We start from the raw sequence: 17201 nt of genomic DNA, 5'->3' as shown, positions 1-17201 counted from the left end.
GGCTATAACAGGAGAAAAGATGGAACCCTTGTCCTTCCAGAGCTCACAGTCCGGTGGTCATGAGACATGCAGAAAGATACTGGCTCTGCTTTGTGATAACTGCTCCTAAACACAGCGGGAAAACAAGAGTCACCAGCCCTGCCAGACCCAAATCAGATAGGGGGAAAGATACCCACAAAGCAACTTTTGAGCTTGCTACTGAAGGACACATAGGAGTTTGCCAAGAGAACTTGAGAGCCCTCTGTGAGAGGTAATAGGATGTACAAAGGAGGAATTAAAAAAGATCCCACAGTGACTTTCATTTTACAGGAAAAATCAAGCATTCTACTTTTTAAAAAAAATGTGTATTTATTTACTTTGAGAGAGAGAGAGAGTGAGCGCCTGACGCAGGGCTCAATCTCATGACCTTAGCTGAAATCAAGAGTCGGACATTTAACAGACCAAGCCACCCAGGTGCCCCCAACTATTCTATTTTTGCATAAATGTCATGTTAGAGAGTAGATAGACACCAAATGTTATTAACATAAAACGCAAGGGTTTTATTATGGAAAGACTGCAGGATGTAGAAGACTGAGTAAGGGAGACACTGTTCTTGTGTCCTCTAGCCAGAAGGACTTTCAAATAAAAATTTTTTTAACATTTATTTTTGAGAGAGAGCGAGAGAGCAACAGAGAGTGCAAGTGGGGGAAGGGCAGAGAGAGAGGGAAACACAGAATCTGAAGCAGGCTCCAGGTTCCGAGCGTCAGCACAGAGCCCGACGCAGGGCTCAAACCCATGAACCATGAGATCATGATCTGAGCCGAAGTCAGACGCTTAACCGACTGAGCCACCCAGGCGCCCCAGGACTTTTGTTTTTAATGTTTATTTATTTATTTTGAGAGAGAGAGAGACAGAGAGAGAGAGAACAAACAGGGGAGGAAGAGAGGGAGGGAGGGAGGGAGAGAGAGAGAGAGAGAGAGAGAGAGAGAGAATCCCAAGCAGGCTCCATGTTGTCAGTGCAGAGTCCAACGTAGGGCTGGATCCCATGACCCTGGGATCATGACGTGGGCCAAAATCCAAGACCCAGACACTCAACCGACTGAGCCACCCAGGAGTCCCAGTAGGACTTTTTTTTGCAAGTGATGAAAAATATTTCAGCTTCCTCCTCTCTAGAATGGGATAAAGATAATGCCTAACTGAAGGGGAACGTGCTTTGTTAGTTTGGAAGTCATCCACATTCAAATATTACTGTTTGAGTCTGGAGCACCCTCAAACTCTGAACTTGTAAAGAAAGGCAGAGAAACTAGGGATACTTCACCTGAAAAGACATTTAAAGAGATTACGGTAGCTAGCTGGCCTCAAGAATTTAAAATCCCATCAGAGAGGAAAGAAAGAATAGTTTTGTTCTTTGCAGTATCATAAGAAAAGGAAACAGAATCCATGGAACCAGCTGGGAGCCAGATTTCTGCGGCAGTATAAGGAAGTTTCACCCTACGATGAAATGGGCTTCCTTGGAGGACAGCACACTTTCCCTCTTCTTCCTATGGACTCCCAGAATTACCTAAACCTACTTGGAATGACCTCTGACGGCAAGGCTGCAGAGGGGATGGAACATTCAGAGACCACTCAGACGTGTGTTACGGTTCCTTACAATACTGGGATGGTGCCAATCTACTAAACGTCCCCGTCTGTGCCCAGATCTGTTTATTTCAGAGGAATTCGCCTAGTTATGGATGACACGCTCTTTGGGCATCTTTAACCCTGCCTGTTAATCTGCCCGAGAACAGAACTGGGAGAAGGAAACACCTACGCAGTGTCTTTGGGGCAGGAGGTCTGGGATGGGAGAGAAGCAGGGGTGGGGCAACAGACCAGGTTCAGATGTTGGCTGTTACTCTACGTTTGTTATTTTAGCACATGGACTAGAGGTCAAGCTTAATCTGTATATAATCTGTCCACCACCTCAAAATCTGGGAGAAGCCACTCCCCATTCTTTTGATTATATTCTATAATCAAAAGGGACCTCAAAAGCAAAATAAATAATACAGGCATTAATTACATGAATGAATAAAATGTCGTTCCAGATTTAACCCTACTGTAAGGAAACCTGAGTTATTTTGCAATTCTGCCATAACCCCTTCAGTGCCCAGATCTCTCCAAGGTTGAAGACTGATCAGCTAAGTGTATAAACATGACTGAACAGCTTTCAGAGTTGGGCTGGCCTACAGTCGGTATGTGGCTGTCTTTCCACAGAAGTGCAAGTGCATGTATGTGCAGCTGAAATGCCTTCTGCTTTCCTGAAAGAACACTTGATTAGAGAACATAAAAGCAGAATATCTAGAAAATGTCTAGTCTGAACTCTATCCTTTGGTAGCTGTGAGAATTTGGCAAAATCCTTCAAACTCCCTGGGCCTAAATGTCCACAATAACATCAGAAGTGTTTAGTGTACTTGGCCAAGGTGAGGATTGATGGAAACAAATAGAAAAAGTGCTTTGGAAAGAGTAAATTTGCATCAAGCATAAGGTATTACTTTCATTTCTTTGGTACTTGACTTGCTTCTAGGGAAAAACACATCCCAAATTCCAGACAAAAGGGTAACAGGATAAGTTAGGGACTGGAATGGCAGAACTTGGATTTTAATTGTCAACATCAGAACCTAACTTCCTTCAGGTCAGGGTCAGAAGTTTCATGCTGATCTGCTTCAATCCACTGCTTCTCAAACCATGGGGAGACATGGAAACATATCTCTGAACAATAATGATTTCCTACTTTGGGGAAGTGATGTCATTGTTACTGTTATAGGAATCACAGCTGATGGAAGCCAAAGTAAATATCCCACATTCTCCCAACTAGAACCAAAAGAAAAGAATCGACAACTTTTGGGTGGTGATGAGAAGATGAGAGATTATCCTGGCAATGGACTCAGTTGGGGACAACTACACAGTCACCCCTGGGATTCAGAATCCATGAAACTCTACCAGATTCATTTACTCCACAACTCAAAGCCAGAGAACATGTGTGGTCAAACGGTGCTGGGGCCCTGGTAAGGTTTCAGTCTACTTATGCAAAGCCCCAGAAACTCATTTGTAAAACGTAATGCAGACTTGTGCTTCTGGGAGAATACACATTTCCCTAGTCCTCATTCTAAGTGTAGTTAAACCCCCTGGATGTTATGTATGAACAAACATAAGAAAACTCTGAAAGGTGAAGACAAGGCAAACAAACTAAGGATTCTGGGACCCAAGGAATGACACAGTGGTGAGCTCCATGGGTTTTCTTTTTTGCCTTATATATCCTATATCTGGAAGTAAAGAAGCTGACTACCTGGAAATGCCAAAGTGTGCAGATTAAAAAAAAAAAAAAATGCCCCAACAAAAGTCTGCTCTCCTTAGCTAGGGACCAGGAAAAAAGCAGGTTAGGAATATACACAATGTTGAGGCAAAATCCACTATACCCCAGCCTGACAACACAAAACACTGGCTCAACACATCCATGCCAGCAAAGGCCAAGTTGAGAATCTAGACTTCCACCCTTCATAGGCTATAAGACGGCACCCCATGCCCCTGCTGCAGTGGTGTCAAAAAGCCAAGTAGGGATCTGGGACTTTCATCCCTGAGAAAGAGTAATGAGGTCCCCATCCCTGCCCACGGTGTCAGCAAAGAACTTCCTCTGCCCAGCAATAATGAGAAACATCACCCTCAGGTTTCAATGGGAGCAGACTGGGAACATGAACTTCTATTCTTACCTGGTAGTGACAAGGTGGTACCCGCCCCCTACCCCATTCCCCTATGAGAGGTGTCAGAGGTAGTCAGCTAAAACAGAAGTTTTAATTAAGATCCTGAGTCTTACAATATAATACCAAAACGTCCAGACTTTGGTAAAAAATCACTTATCATACCAAGAGCCAGGAAGACCTCAAACTGAATGAAAAAGGACAATAAATGCTGCCACCAAAATGACAGAAATCTTAGAATTTGACATAACGATTTAAATAGTCATCAATGAGCAGTTCTGAACATGCTTGCCACAAATGAAAAAACAAAGTCTCAGCAAAGAAACAAAGATCCAAAGAAAAACCAGAAAGAAATTTTAGATCTGAAAAATACAGTAACCAAAAGCAGGCCCTCAAAACAAAACAAAATAAAGAACTCAATCTCAATGGACAGGCTCAAGAGCAGAGTGGAGGAGAAAAAAAATCAATGAACTCAAAGACGGAAAAATAGAAAGAACCCAATGTAAATACCAGGGAAAAACAGATTAAAAAAACAAAACCAAAAAAAAAAACAGAGCATCAAGGACCTGTGGGACTGTAGCAAAAGTTTTAACATTCATATCATCAGTCTTGGAGAAAGGGGGAACGAAAAGACCCAAAAAAATAATAGCTGAAAACTCTCCAAATTTGACAAAAGACTTAAACCTACAGATTTAAGAAGTTGAAAAAAATCCAAAACAGGATGAAGTCAACGAAATCCACACACACACAAATAATCATGGTTAAACTTCTGAAAGCTAAAGACAAAGAAAAAATCTTGAAAGCAGCAAGAGAGAAAAGGCGCCTTACCTATGGGGAAAAACAACTGGAATGACAGTGGATTTCTCATCAGAAACCATGGAGGCCAGAAGAAGTGGCACAGCATTTTTCAAGAGCTGAAAGAAAAGAACTGTCAACCCAGAATCCTATATCCAGTGAAAATATCCTTCAGGAATGAAAGGGGGATTAAGACAGTCTCAGACAAAGAAAAACTAGGAGAAACGTCAACTAGACCTACCCTAAAAGAATGGCTAAAGGAATTTCCTTTAGAAGGAAGAAACCTTGGAACACCAGAAAGAAGAAAGAATCCAGTAAACAAAAATACAAGTAAATACCATAGACTCTCCTTCTCCTCTTGAATTTTCTAAATTATATTGACAGTTGTGGCAAAAGTATAACATTGTCTGATATGGTTCTAAATGTAAGTATAAGAAATATTTAAGACCATTATATATATTGTAAATAGGGGGAAGGTAAAGAAACAAAACTGGAAGTGAGGTATCTACACTTCCCTTGAACTGGGGAATGATGATAGCAGTGGACTGTGATATATTATGTATATATAATATCTAGAAGAACCATCAAAAAGCTGTTAAAAATATAAATAAAAAAGGAATCATAAAGTGTTCAAGTAACCCAGAGGAAAGCAGGAAAAAGAAAACAGAGAATCAAAACTTGGAGAAAATAATAAAATATCAGACTTAAAACTTACTGTCTCAATAATTACATTAAATATGAATGACTGAGGGGTGCCTGGGTGGTTCAGTCAGCTGAGTCTCCGACTTCAGCTCAGGTCATGATCTCACAGCTCGTTAGTTCGAGCCCCATGTCGGGCTCTGTGCTGACAGCTCAGAGTCTGGAGCCTGCTTCAGATTCTGTGTCTCTCTCTCTCTCTGCCCCTCCCCCACTCATGCCATGTCTCTCAAAAATAAATAAATATTAATAAAATTTTTAAAAAATATTAATGGCTGAATACACCGACCAGAAGATTGGCATAATGCATGAAAAAGTATGATGCAACTCTATGCTGCCTATAGGAAACTCACTTCAAGTATAATGATAAAAGTAGGCTTAAAGTAAAAAAATGGAACAAGTTGTAAGATGCAAACATTAATTAAAGGAAACCAGGAGTAGCTACATTAATGTCAGGTAAAATACACTTCAGAACAGAGTAAGCTATCAGAGGCAGAGATGGACATTACATAATGATAGCAGTCAATCCACTTAAGAAAACAAACCTAAAATGTATGCACCAAACAACAGAGCTGCAAAATATGTGAAGCAAAACCTGATACAACTTAAAGGAAAAATAGACAAATTGATAATTATTTAGAGATTTTAATACTCCTCTCTCAACAACTAATGAAACAACTAGATGGGAAATCATTAAGGATACAAAAACTTTTTTTTAAAGTTTATTTATTTTTGACAGAGAGAGAGAGAGCAAGTGCGAGCTAGGGAGGGGCAGAGAGAGAGAGGAGACACAGAATCGGAAGCAGGCTCCAGGCTCCGAGCTGTCAGCACAGAGCCAGCCCAAAGCAGGGCTCAAACTCACAAACTGTGAGACGATGACCTGGGCTGAAGTCAGACGCTTAACCAACTGAGCCACCCAGGCGCCCCAAAGATACAGAAAAACTTAACAACACTATCAACCAACATGATCTAATCGACATTTCTGCAATTATGTCAACATAACTGCACCCAATAACAGTACGATTCACATTGTTTTTCAAGTGCCCACGGAATGTACACCAAGACAGATCATATCCTGGGCCATAAAACAAACCTTAACAATTTTAAAACAACTAAAGTAATAGTTTGTTCTCTGAACATAACGGGATCAAACTAGAAATAAAAAACAGACTTAAAAAAAAAAGATTAAAAAAAAAAGTGGGGCACCTGGATGGCTCAGTCAGTTAAGTGTCCGACTCTTGGTTTTGGCTCAGGTCATGACCTCACGGTTCATTAGAGCCCAGAACTGGGCTCTGTGCTAACAGCACGAAGCCTGCTTCGGATTCTCTTTCTCCTACTCTCTCTGCCCTTCCCCTGCTTGCTCTTTCTCTCTCTCTCGAAATACATAAACTTAAGAAAAAAACAAAAAACAGAAAGAAAATAGGAAAATCTCCAAACACTTGGAAACTAAGTAATAAACGTCTAATGATCTGTGGATCAAAAAGGAAGTCTCAATATAATTTAAAAAAAAAATATATTAAGTTGAATGAAAATGAGGATAGAACACAGCAAAATTTGTGAGACATAGTTAAAGTAATACTGACGGGGAAATTTATAGCACTGAATGCATACATTAAACAAGTAGGGAAGTCTCAAATGGTAATTGAAGCTCCACTCCAAAAACAGAAAAAGAAAAGGAAAATAAAACCGGGGCAAGCAGAAGGAAGGGGATAATAAGGAGTAGAAATCAATGAAATTTAATAATTTTAAAAATTTATTATCTAGCTAGCTAGCTACCTCTTTGAGAGAGAGACAGAAAGAGAGCGTGCACACATAAGTAGGACAGAGTGGGGCAGGGGGAGAGAATCTTAAGGAGGCTCCACACTCAGCACGAAACCCAACGCAGGGCTTGATCTCATGACTGTGAGATCATAACTGGAGCCAAAATCAAGAGTTGGGACACTTAACCGACTGAGCCACCCAGGCACTCCTGAAATCAATGAAGTTTTTAAAACAGAAGACAAAGAGCTGATTATTTAAGAAGATAAAGCAGACAAATCTCAAGCAAGCCAGGTAGAGAAAAAAAGAAGACACACATTACCAGTATCAAGAATGAACAGGGAATAGCACTATACTTCTGCAACTACCAAAAGGATAAGAGAATACTACAAAGAACTCCACACACATAAATTTGACAACTTAGCTGAAACAGACCAAGTTCCTTGAAAAACACAAACTATCACAACTTACTCAATATAAAATAGAGAACTGGATTCATAATTTTAAAACTCCCTCAAAAAAGAATTTCCAGGCCAGTTACTGGGGAATTCTACTAAATATTTAAAAACTTAATACCAACTCTAAACAACCTCTATCAGAAAATAGTTGGAGGGAACACCTAACTCATTTATAAAGTTAACATTATTACCCTGATATCAAAAGCACACAAATATAATACCGAAAGAAAACTATAGACCAATATCCCTCATGAACATAGATGTAAAAAGCCTTAACAAAATATTAGCAAGTAGAATTCAATATTAAGAATTATATACCATGTCCGAGTGGAGTTTATCCCAGATTATCCAGGGATGCAAGGCTGATACAATATTTGTGAACAATCAATGTAATCTAACATATTAATAGGCTAAATAAGAAAGACCTCACAATCATATTAATTGGTGCAAAAATGCATTTGACAAAATTCAACATCTATTCATGACAAAAATTCTCAGAAAACTAGGAATGCCTCATTTTCAATAAAGAACATCTACCAAAAACCTAGAACTAACATTATACTTAATGATGAAAGACTGAATGTCTTTCTCCATCAGGAACAAAGCAAGAATATCTGCTCTCAGCATTCATTCAACACAGTGCCAAAAGTTTCAGACAGTACAATACAGCAAGAAAAAGAAATACAAGGCAGATAGATCAGAAAAGAAGAAATAACGCTAACCCTATTCACAGATGACATGAGTGCTGATATAGGGAATTTCAAGAAACCTAAAAACCCCTAAAACTGATAATTGCATTAAGCAATTTTGCAGGATAGAAGATAATTGTAACACCATTTACAATCGTGCCAAAGAAAATGAAATAGTTAGATGTAAATCTATAAACAGAAATTGTTTGCTGAGAAACTATAAAATGGTGATGAAAGAAATCAGAGATCAAAATAAATGGAGATATATAGTAAGATCCAACAGAGTAAAAAAAAATCAATATAGTAAAGGTCAATTCTCCTCAAAGTGATATATGAGTTTAATGTGATTCCTAGTAAGATCCCAGCAAGAACCTTTATAGCTATAGATAAGATTATCCTAAAACTTATATGGAAAGGCAAAGGAACAAGAAAAGCAAAAACAATTTTGAAAAAGAAGTGGAAGCAATCAGTCTAATCAATTTTAAAACTTATGCTATAGCTACAGTAATTGATATTACATGCTATTGGCAGAGGAAGAGATAAACAGAACAAAGAAACAAAAGAGAGAACCCAGAAATAGATCAATCGCTCAAATGATATTTTGACAAAGGTATAAAAGTAATTGAATGTGGAAAAGATAGCTTTTTAACCAAAGGCTTAGAGCAACTAGAGAGCAACAGGTTAAAAAAAGAACCTCAATCTAATTCTCTCCATTTATATGAAAACAAACTTAAAATGGATCATGGACTTACATGTTAAACTAAAAAACTTCTAGTAGAAAACACAGAAGAAAACTGTCAGGACTGGAGACAAGCAGAATTCTCACACTTAAAACCGGCAACACGATCCATAAAAAGAAAAACTGGTTAAGTTGGACTTCATCGAAATTAAAAACAGCTGTTCTGCTGAAGTCAATGTGAATCAGATAAAAAGACAAACTACAGGTGGGACAAAATACTTGCCAACCACATGTCTGACAAAAGACTTGTATCTGGATTATATAAAGAACTCTCAAATACCAACAGGAAAACAAAGAAACAAACAATGCATTTAAAAAATGGGCAAAGGACACGAAGAAACATTTCACCGAAGAGGCTTCCAGGTAGCAATTAAACCTATAAAAAGATAAATGGTGACAACACTGAAAGCTAATAAAAGATGAGGAAGTGCACCACTCCTACATGGCCGGTGGGAATGTGAAGTGGTACAGCCACTCTGGAAACAGCTGGGCAGTTTTTAAAAAAAAAAACTAAACACACAACAACCGTATGACCCAGCAATCGTACTTCTGGACGTCTATCCCACAGAATTGGAAATGTACAGTCACACAACATCTGTATGCAAACGTTTACAGAGGTATCTGTAATAGTCGAAAACTGGAGACAATGCACATATCCTGCACATGGATGAATGGTAAAACAAAGTGGGACATCCATACCAAGGACTGCTATGCAGCAACGAAAAGGGAATTACTGTTACAGAAAACAACCTGGATCGGTATACAGGGAATTACGCTGCGTGACAAAAGCCAATCCCCAAAGGTCACACAGTGTATGTTTCCATTTAATGTGTATATTCTTAGGGTGCCTGGGTGGCTCAGTCGGTTAAGCGTCCGACTTCAGCTCAGATCATGGTCTTGTGGTTTGTGGTTTCGAGCCCCACGTCGGGCTCTGTGCTGACAGCTCAGAGCCTGGAGCCTGCTTCTGATCCTGTGTCTGCCTTTCTCTCTGCTGGTCCCCTGCTTGTGCTCTCTCTCAAAAATAAATAAAAACATTAAAAAAAATTTTAAAGATAATGTATGTTCTTAAATTCTTATATCTTATATCTAAAAAATAGTTTATTTATTTTTGAGAGAGCAAGTTGGGGAGGAACAGAGAGAGAGAGGGAGACAGAATCCTTAGCAGGCTCTGCACTGTCAGCACAGAGACCAATGTGGGGTCGAACTCACAAACAATGAGATCATGACCTGAGCTGAAATCAAGAGTTCAATGCTTAACTGACTGAGACACCCAAGCACCCCACCTCTTATTATATATCTTAAGTAATAATCTTAAAATGATAAATCATAGAAATGGAGAAGAGGTTAGTGGTTGCCATGGATTAAAGAGGAGGTGAAGGTAGGAGGGAAGTGAATGTGGCTGTAACGGGGCAACACGATGGACCTTTGTGGTCACGGAAACGTCCTATCTTGACTCTATCAATGTCAGCACCCTGGTTGTGATTCTGTACTACAGTTTTGCAAGATGTTCCCCTGGTGGGAAACCGGATAAAAAGTACGTGGGATCACTCTGTAAGGTATCTCACAAACGCATCTAAAATCTATAGTTATATGAAAATCAAAAGCTCACTAGAATGAAAGTGCAATGCAGTCTGTATGTTGAGAATTTTTATAATAAAATCCCCAAGCCCACTGCCAAGATGGGGGTTTCTCTCGACACTAAGTAAGGACTGTGTGGACGAACACAGCACATGTGACTCACCATTTGTTTCTGCAGGCCATCTAACTTGTCTTCAGTGTTGTCTTCTTTATCCGTGTTGCCTCTAAATAAAAGTAAAATAAAAAGCATCACGCACCACCTAGGAGCTATTTTGCAACCAGGATGCTTGTAAGAAAACCATCTAAATCACTGACTACAAAATATTAGTGGATCCCTTTTCCCACAGGCCTCAACATCTGTTGTTTTTTTTTTTTTCTCCTAGTGTCATAACGTCTACGGGCAAGAACCTCCACTCAGTACTAAGACTTCAGCATGAGACTCAGGATCTTCTCAGACAAGTTTAGAGGCCGGCTGTTCGACAGTGATACTGTCACAAACAAGAGCATTACTGCCCATCCAGAGTTTCCTGAACATGGGTCTTTGATGAAAGAAGAGACTCCAGAGGTTGAGGCCTGTGCAACAACCCCCCACCCCTAATCACAGTGGGGTGAAGCTTCATGCAGAATCCCTTACCTGGTGGCATTCACTTCCTTGGGAGGAAACGGGGCTGCCACTGCTATTAAGGAAAGACATTTTTCCCTCTTTCCCATCAGACACCTGCCTTGAGCTGAGCTGCCCAATGTCTTCTGTCCTGTGAGCTTAACTATTGCTGACGCCTGTTTTTCATGATTTGTCTTAAAACTAGCTTTGAAGTGTTCCTATCTCAAATACTCTTATTGTTGCTGCTCAGGTCCTGGAGGCAGTACAATCTCCCACCTTTACTGCTTAACCACACAAAAAAGAGCCACCCACAAAAATGTAAGCTTTCTGCCCCATTCTACCTCACCCACGTAGTGCCTTCCCCTCACATCCAGTATTAGTATCACCACTCGGGCTTCTGTTAACATCTTTCCAAATGTATCTTTATTATCTGCTCACAGGAAATTCTCTTTGGTACAGAGAATGTTACAGTAGCTTAAGTTTTCATTAGGGGTTAAGGACAGATGAAAAATGCTTTTCACTCTTTTGTTGGCTTTAACAGGTGGTTAGGAGCTCCTGGCTAGGCCTGGCCGCAGTCCTAGGCAATGCAAAGCGATATTTGCTACTTTTGGGGAGAAGATGAGCTCAAAGTTTACCAAACACAAGCTAAGAGATATGTATTATGTTTTCCAAATATATATATTTTGGAGCACCAGTTTCTGGCTGTTTATTTAGCTCTCTTATGAATTTACACATTTGGGAGTTATGCCAACAGTAGATAAAACTCAAAGGAGACGTTTTCATACCTTTTTTTTGCACACGACCCATAAACAAGGCCTAAATGCCACAGCCATCAAGCAGTGGTTCCTAAATCCACCTTACTCATGGACAACGCATTCTTAAATAATGCCAGAATTTCATCTGAGGAATTTCAAGATCAGGAAGCCTGTACTTGGGGTACCTCTTAGTTTCTGTTAGGTATGAGAGGTCTAGCTGAATTCATCCTCAAGAATCCTCTGATCAAGTAAGAGATGAGTTGGGTAGGATGGTGGGCAGCTTGGGGAATCCATGAAGAACAGGAACTGGTATTTGGTTCAAAATGCTTGGAAGTCAAAAAGGCCTAAGGTATAACAGAACATAACCAATGCAGCAGTTTTGAAAAGTAGTTCCCAGAGGGCAAGATTGAAGGGAGATGCTGGGAGAGGCTAGCAGAATGCTGGATATGTGGAAGGGGTCATAGATTCATGGCAAAATCTGTCACCTCACAGATGACTCACCGCTCGGGAATGTCTGAGGTCCCCTCTGTAACACCCTGTTCTGCAGAAAGAGACTTCTCATCTGGCATCCCGACTTTCTCCAGGAAGCAAAGTGCTGGGTCTGCTCGCATGGCATTGTACCTCTCATACCCTGATCGGGGGCAGAGAAATGTCAGATGATAGGTTAGAACTCCCCAAATCTACCCTGGGCCCTGGACAGCCATTTTTGTTTTGCTTATTAAATGAAAAATAAAACAATCAAAAAAACACTATTTAAGATTAATAGAATCCTATCAGATATCCTATCAGAGGAATATCCTTGAGCTAAAGTAGATGCCCTGAGTAGTGCTTGACCAAAAATAAAAGCTTATGCACGTATTCTGTGTCCGTAAAGAGATACAAGGCCTAGATACAACACTTACTCGTTTACTTCTTTTGGACAGCAAAAGTAATCAGGCAAGTTGGTTCTATAGCTTCTTCCCCTCAACCCCCAACTCCGGACAACTTGTTACCTCCTGAACGGGCCCTGTTTTCTGATAGTCCAATACCATCCCATGTGTTAGGAACAGCAACTGAACAAAGTGATGCATGCAGGGGATAAGACACAGGGAGGGCTGCTGTGGTTGTTAATCAGATTAAAACCGACCTATTGCTTCCATAATCATCAACTCAGTATGAAATCCTAATCTACTGGCCAGGGCTTTGGAATTACCTAACCTCATCACATCCCAAAAGTCAAACACAGGATGAGCATTTTTGATGCAGAAGAGACTCCCAAAAGGAAGCCAAAACCGTGAGATAACATCACTTTTACTGTGATAATCCCAGGCTTGAGAATTTGTTACTATTTTACTAAACCTAATGCCATCTTATAATGAGACAGGATTTGGTAACATACACGATCCAAATCTATTGTTATAGCAAATTATCTTGGGTGAAACTCCTTCAGGATCGTCAAAACCCTTTCCATGTTGCTCCTAGGAAGCAAGGTCCATTTCTAGCTCTGGAGTACATACACAGAGACCCCCGTGATGGAAAATGCTGTACCTAAAATGAGAGCCAGCATGGGTGCTAATAACAGACTTTGTTTTACTTTGCTGGGTGCTTCACCTCCTTGTTGGCTTCTGTTCTACCATCACTGTTGACGCACTTCTGTCCTCCACCCTGTAGGCAGCACCTGGAACTTGTTCTCTGAGGAGCTGCAGGTACTTTATCTTTTAATCCAAAGTGACTCTTGTGCCATCTCAATGACAGGTGCTGCCCACATGAGGCATATGGCAGGAGAAACTGCGATGCCTTATGTTCTTTACTCACTATTCCTCAGGGCGATTACTTGATTACTGTCAGTCACATGTGATTGTGGGCTCCTTAGGAAAAGAACCTGGGTCTGTTTCTTATCAGTACACATTCAGTACCCAGCGTGGGGCCCAACACCGTGCACGCTCGAGAAAAGACTGCAGGAGTCAGCTTTGCCCAGATTCTCCTCCAATAATCGTTGTAGGCAGAGCCATTCGTACCCTCTCCCTGTGTCCTACCTCAGCTCACAGGAAAACAAAGGCCCTCCATGCTCCTGCTGCCTTGAGGAAATTCCTGCCGCTAGCTCCACCTGCTGCTCCCCATGAAAAGAGAGGTGCTTCATCCGATAGGTGAGAGGCTGAAAACCTCCTCCACCAGTCCTTTACTACTGAGGACCATGTGTCCTGCCCTCCGGTGCTCTGGGCTCAACAAGGGCATGAAGCAGTTCTTTCAGCAGCCGACTACCTGGGGACGCTTCTGTCGTGCAGCCCTTCTCTGTCTTGTGTGGCTCTCAAGTCTAGAGAGATTTTGCACTCCTATTTCTCAGTGAGCTACGAAGCTGGTGGCAAGGAGGAATGACGGATTCAGTTCCCTAGAAAACCCGACAACCTCCCTGCAGAGTCGCAGGAGCTGGAAGAGCAGTACCAATAAATACATAGTAGATGACGGCCTTTGAGGGTGTGGGCTGCTTGCAGAACATGAACAAAAATACTAAACTCCTTATCTTGATGAACTTTTTAAACACAGGCTGCCCTAGAGGGCTGTAGTCAGTTAACACAACTGACAGCTGTCAGGAGCATCATTCAGAAGAGGTTTGCTACAGGGCCCTTCTTGTTGCAAACAACCAAAGGTTCAGGCAATTCTTCCCCAGGGGTCAGCTTGGAGATGCAACCATGGCTATATCCTTCTAATCTAAGTAGGGTTGTAGCGGGCTATGTCTGGGGCAGACTAAAAGAGCCACAAAACTACAGACGATGAACGGCTGTGTGTTTCTTAACAAAGAAAATGGCTGTAGCGCCGCAGCTCATACTTAGGCCTCCACAGGATGAAGGCGAGGCAGAGGGCTTCCTGCCAGAAATCCCTGAAAAGTGAACACCAGATGGCTTGGGTGTCTGGAAGCTTGACTGTCAGCTGGTAAGACCTGGTAAGACATGTTATGTGGGCTAAGTTATACAGGGGTCATCAGGTGTATTCTCCAGATGAGCCTATGCTCATGGAATGTCCGATGGGCATTTGGCCAGGGGCAGGATCCAATGTGGATTCTATAAGACGCCAAGGAGGATGAGCACATGAAACCAACCACAAGCATCTGTACAATGTCATCTAGGTAGAACCAATGTTACCATCCAGCTAAAGAGGGCTAGTTCTATGCAGGAGTGAGCCAGGTACGCATGTGTGGTTTAGGTCTAGTCCCCCAGCACTGGGTACGGAGGCTGGGTTTTCCCATCTTTATAGTGTGTCTGCTAGTCATTGTATGCCACAATGAGCCACTGTAGGCATCGCACACATGCCCTCAGCCCTGATTTTGACAGTGAGTTCACCTCAACTGGCAATCTGGGGGAATCTGAAAGGAGTGGGTGATGCATCATCGTAAGACTGCACGAGTGTGCTCAGGAAACACTTAGGAGTTACTAACTTATACCCTCCCAAACTGTTTCATAGAGCAGAAGAGCATTAGACATGGAAGTTACCTTAGACATCATCTGACTGGCCCTTGAACATTTCCAGTATAAGACTAAGATCAACTGATTAATCCACTACCCTAAGCCTTCATCAGGGACAAAAAAACTAATAGGTATGGTGCCAGCGTTAATTTGCCTTTCCTAAGAGAGAAAGGGTCTTGGCTCCACTTAGAGTCCTGTCTTCTTACACATTCTGAGGTTACCCTGCTAGCCACACCTTTGTAAGGAACTACACTTATCAGCAAAGTATAACGACCTTCTTTATCCCAAACTATCCTTTCCTTAAAGACCTTTTGCAGGACACTGATCTTGCCACACTAGGTCTCTTGTGTTTTGTTTTTGTTTGTTGTTAGCATTGGTCTGGGATATCTTGTTTTACTGCTTACAAGGCAACCTCATTCTATCTTCCACATTTTCTCCTCTTTCGTGTCCGTAATTTATCTCCCATGAACATGTTCTTCCAGCTCTGCATCCTTGGGCCAAAGGGCTTCTTCTTGCCCTCCTTTCCCAGAGGGCTTGTTTCTTTCTTGCGTGTGGGCATTACAAACCCAGTCCCTCTGGTTTGCTGTCCTATCAGTGAACTTCCAGCTCTGGCTTTAAGTAACCTCTTCATTCGGGGATTTTCTTTTATTTGTTTCATGTGTAGCTAGGTGGCTTCACACTGTTGTCAGAATCCACCCAGGCTTTCTGTATGTCTGTGGTGTGTGTGCGCTGGGTTGGAGGAAGGATGGAGGTGAAGCGTGTGGCTGCCACAATGCTGGGACTTCAGGTTGTGAGGTCTTTCCACATCACGTTCTCTCCACCAAGGGTCAGGCAACATACCCTAAAACTACCGCCGATAGGAGACCCAGGGTCAATGGACTTTCCCACACACTGAGTTCAGATGCTCTGAAACTGCCTGTCTCCAACAACTTGTCTTCCTTTGAGTTCTTTCCAAAATCAGATTAAACCAAGTTTTGGTTGTACTGTGGGTTCCTTGTGCTTAATCGAGAGGTCACTGCTTCTTCATCCCACTGCAGAGGTGAGTTCTGGCCCTGCACTGCCCCAACGAGGAGCCACATGTGGTTATTTAAATTTCAATTAATTACAATTACATAAAGTTAAAAATATAGTTGCTCAGATGTACCAGTCACATTTCAAGTGCTCAAGAGTCACATGTGGCTGGTGGACCACACAGCGGACAGCACAGAGACAGGGCATTTCCACCATCACAGGCAGCTCTCGCCAACAGCATCGCTGCTCCCACCTAAACCAGCGGTTTGACAAAGGGCTCTCAGCAGCCCTGACCTCCCACTGCAGCACCCAAATCCAAGCGTCGAGGGGGATTCCTCATTAAAATATGTACAGGCATGGCTCTTAAGGAAGCGTGGCTGGTTGGCCTCCAGATTTGAGTCCTACTGATGAGGGCTGTGTGAGAAAGCGACTTTCCACGGGCAGAGCAGCGAGTGGCTGCACATAAGTGGCAGAGCAGCACTGAACATGTCCTACGCTGGCACGTACCACCTGGCACTGCCCTAGGCAGTCCACATATAGTGTCTCAAAGAGTCTTCAAACAACCCTCCGGGCAGGCTGTTTCAATACTATCCTCGTGGTACAGGTGAAGAAACAGGTCAGAGAAATTTATGATTTGCTCAAGGTCCCACATTTAGTAAGTGGCAGAGCTGACAGTGAAAGCCAAGTATAACCAACTCTTCCCACTTTGAGTCCTGGTCTCCAGTTTAAGATTTCAGTTACTTCACTGGGCAGGGAAGGGGTCTACCAGCCACAATACAGTGACTATCACGTGGTGCTTCCATCATTCACCTTAACCGCTGGCTGAAGGCTAGGGCAGGTGCCTAGGACAGTTCCAGAAGTGAAGACAGGGGCACTTATTTAGTTTTTTTCCAAGCTACTCAAATACTTCTCTCAGTCCCCTAGACTCTTAGTTACCGTATTTTTAAAAAACAATGTCCATGCCATCTTGT

General features: G+C 41.9%; 1 protein-coding gene across 7 annotated transcripts in view; it reads right to left on the bottom strand.

The window, feature by feature from the left end:
* CHD6 (chromodomain helicase DNA binding protein 6) overlaps window positions 1-17201 on the bottom strand; it is a 205477-nt gene that overhangs the window by 28002 nt on the left and 160274 nt on the right. For all 7 annotated transcript variants that reach the window (XM_023251244.2, XM_023251248.2, XM_023251247.2 and 4 more), the window contains 2 exons: window positions 12281-12410; window positions 10587-10647 (listed from right to left, as the gene is read on the bottom strand). In XM_023251244.2, the coding sequence (XP_023107012.1) occupies window positions 10587-10647; window positions 12281-12410 (191 nt within the window). The remainder of the gene's footprint in view (window positions 1-10586; window positions 10648-12280; window positions 12411-17201) is intronic.

The sequence above is a fragment of the Felis catus genome, chromosome A3, assembly GCF_018350175.1.
Source record: "Felis catus isolate Fca126 chromosome A3, F.catus_Fca126_mat1.0, whole genome shotgun sequence".
Lineage (NCBI taxonomy): Eukaryota > Metazoa > Chordata > Mammalia > Carnivora > Felidae > Felis > Felis catus.
Note: the sequence above shows the minus strand (reverse complement) of the source record. Positions and strands in the feature narration are given on the sequence as shown.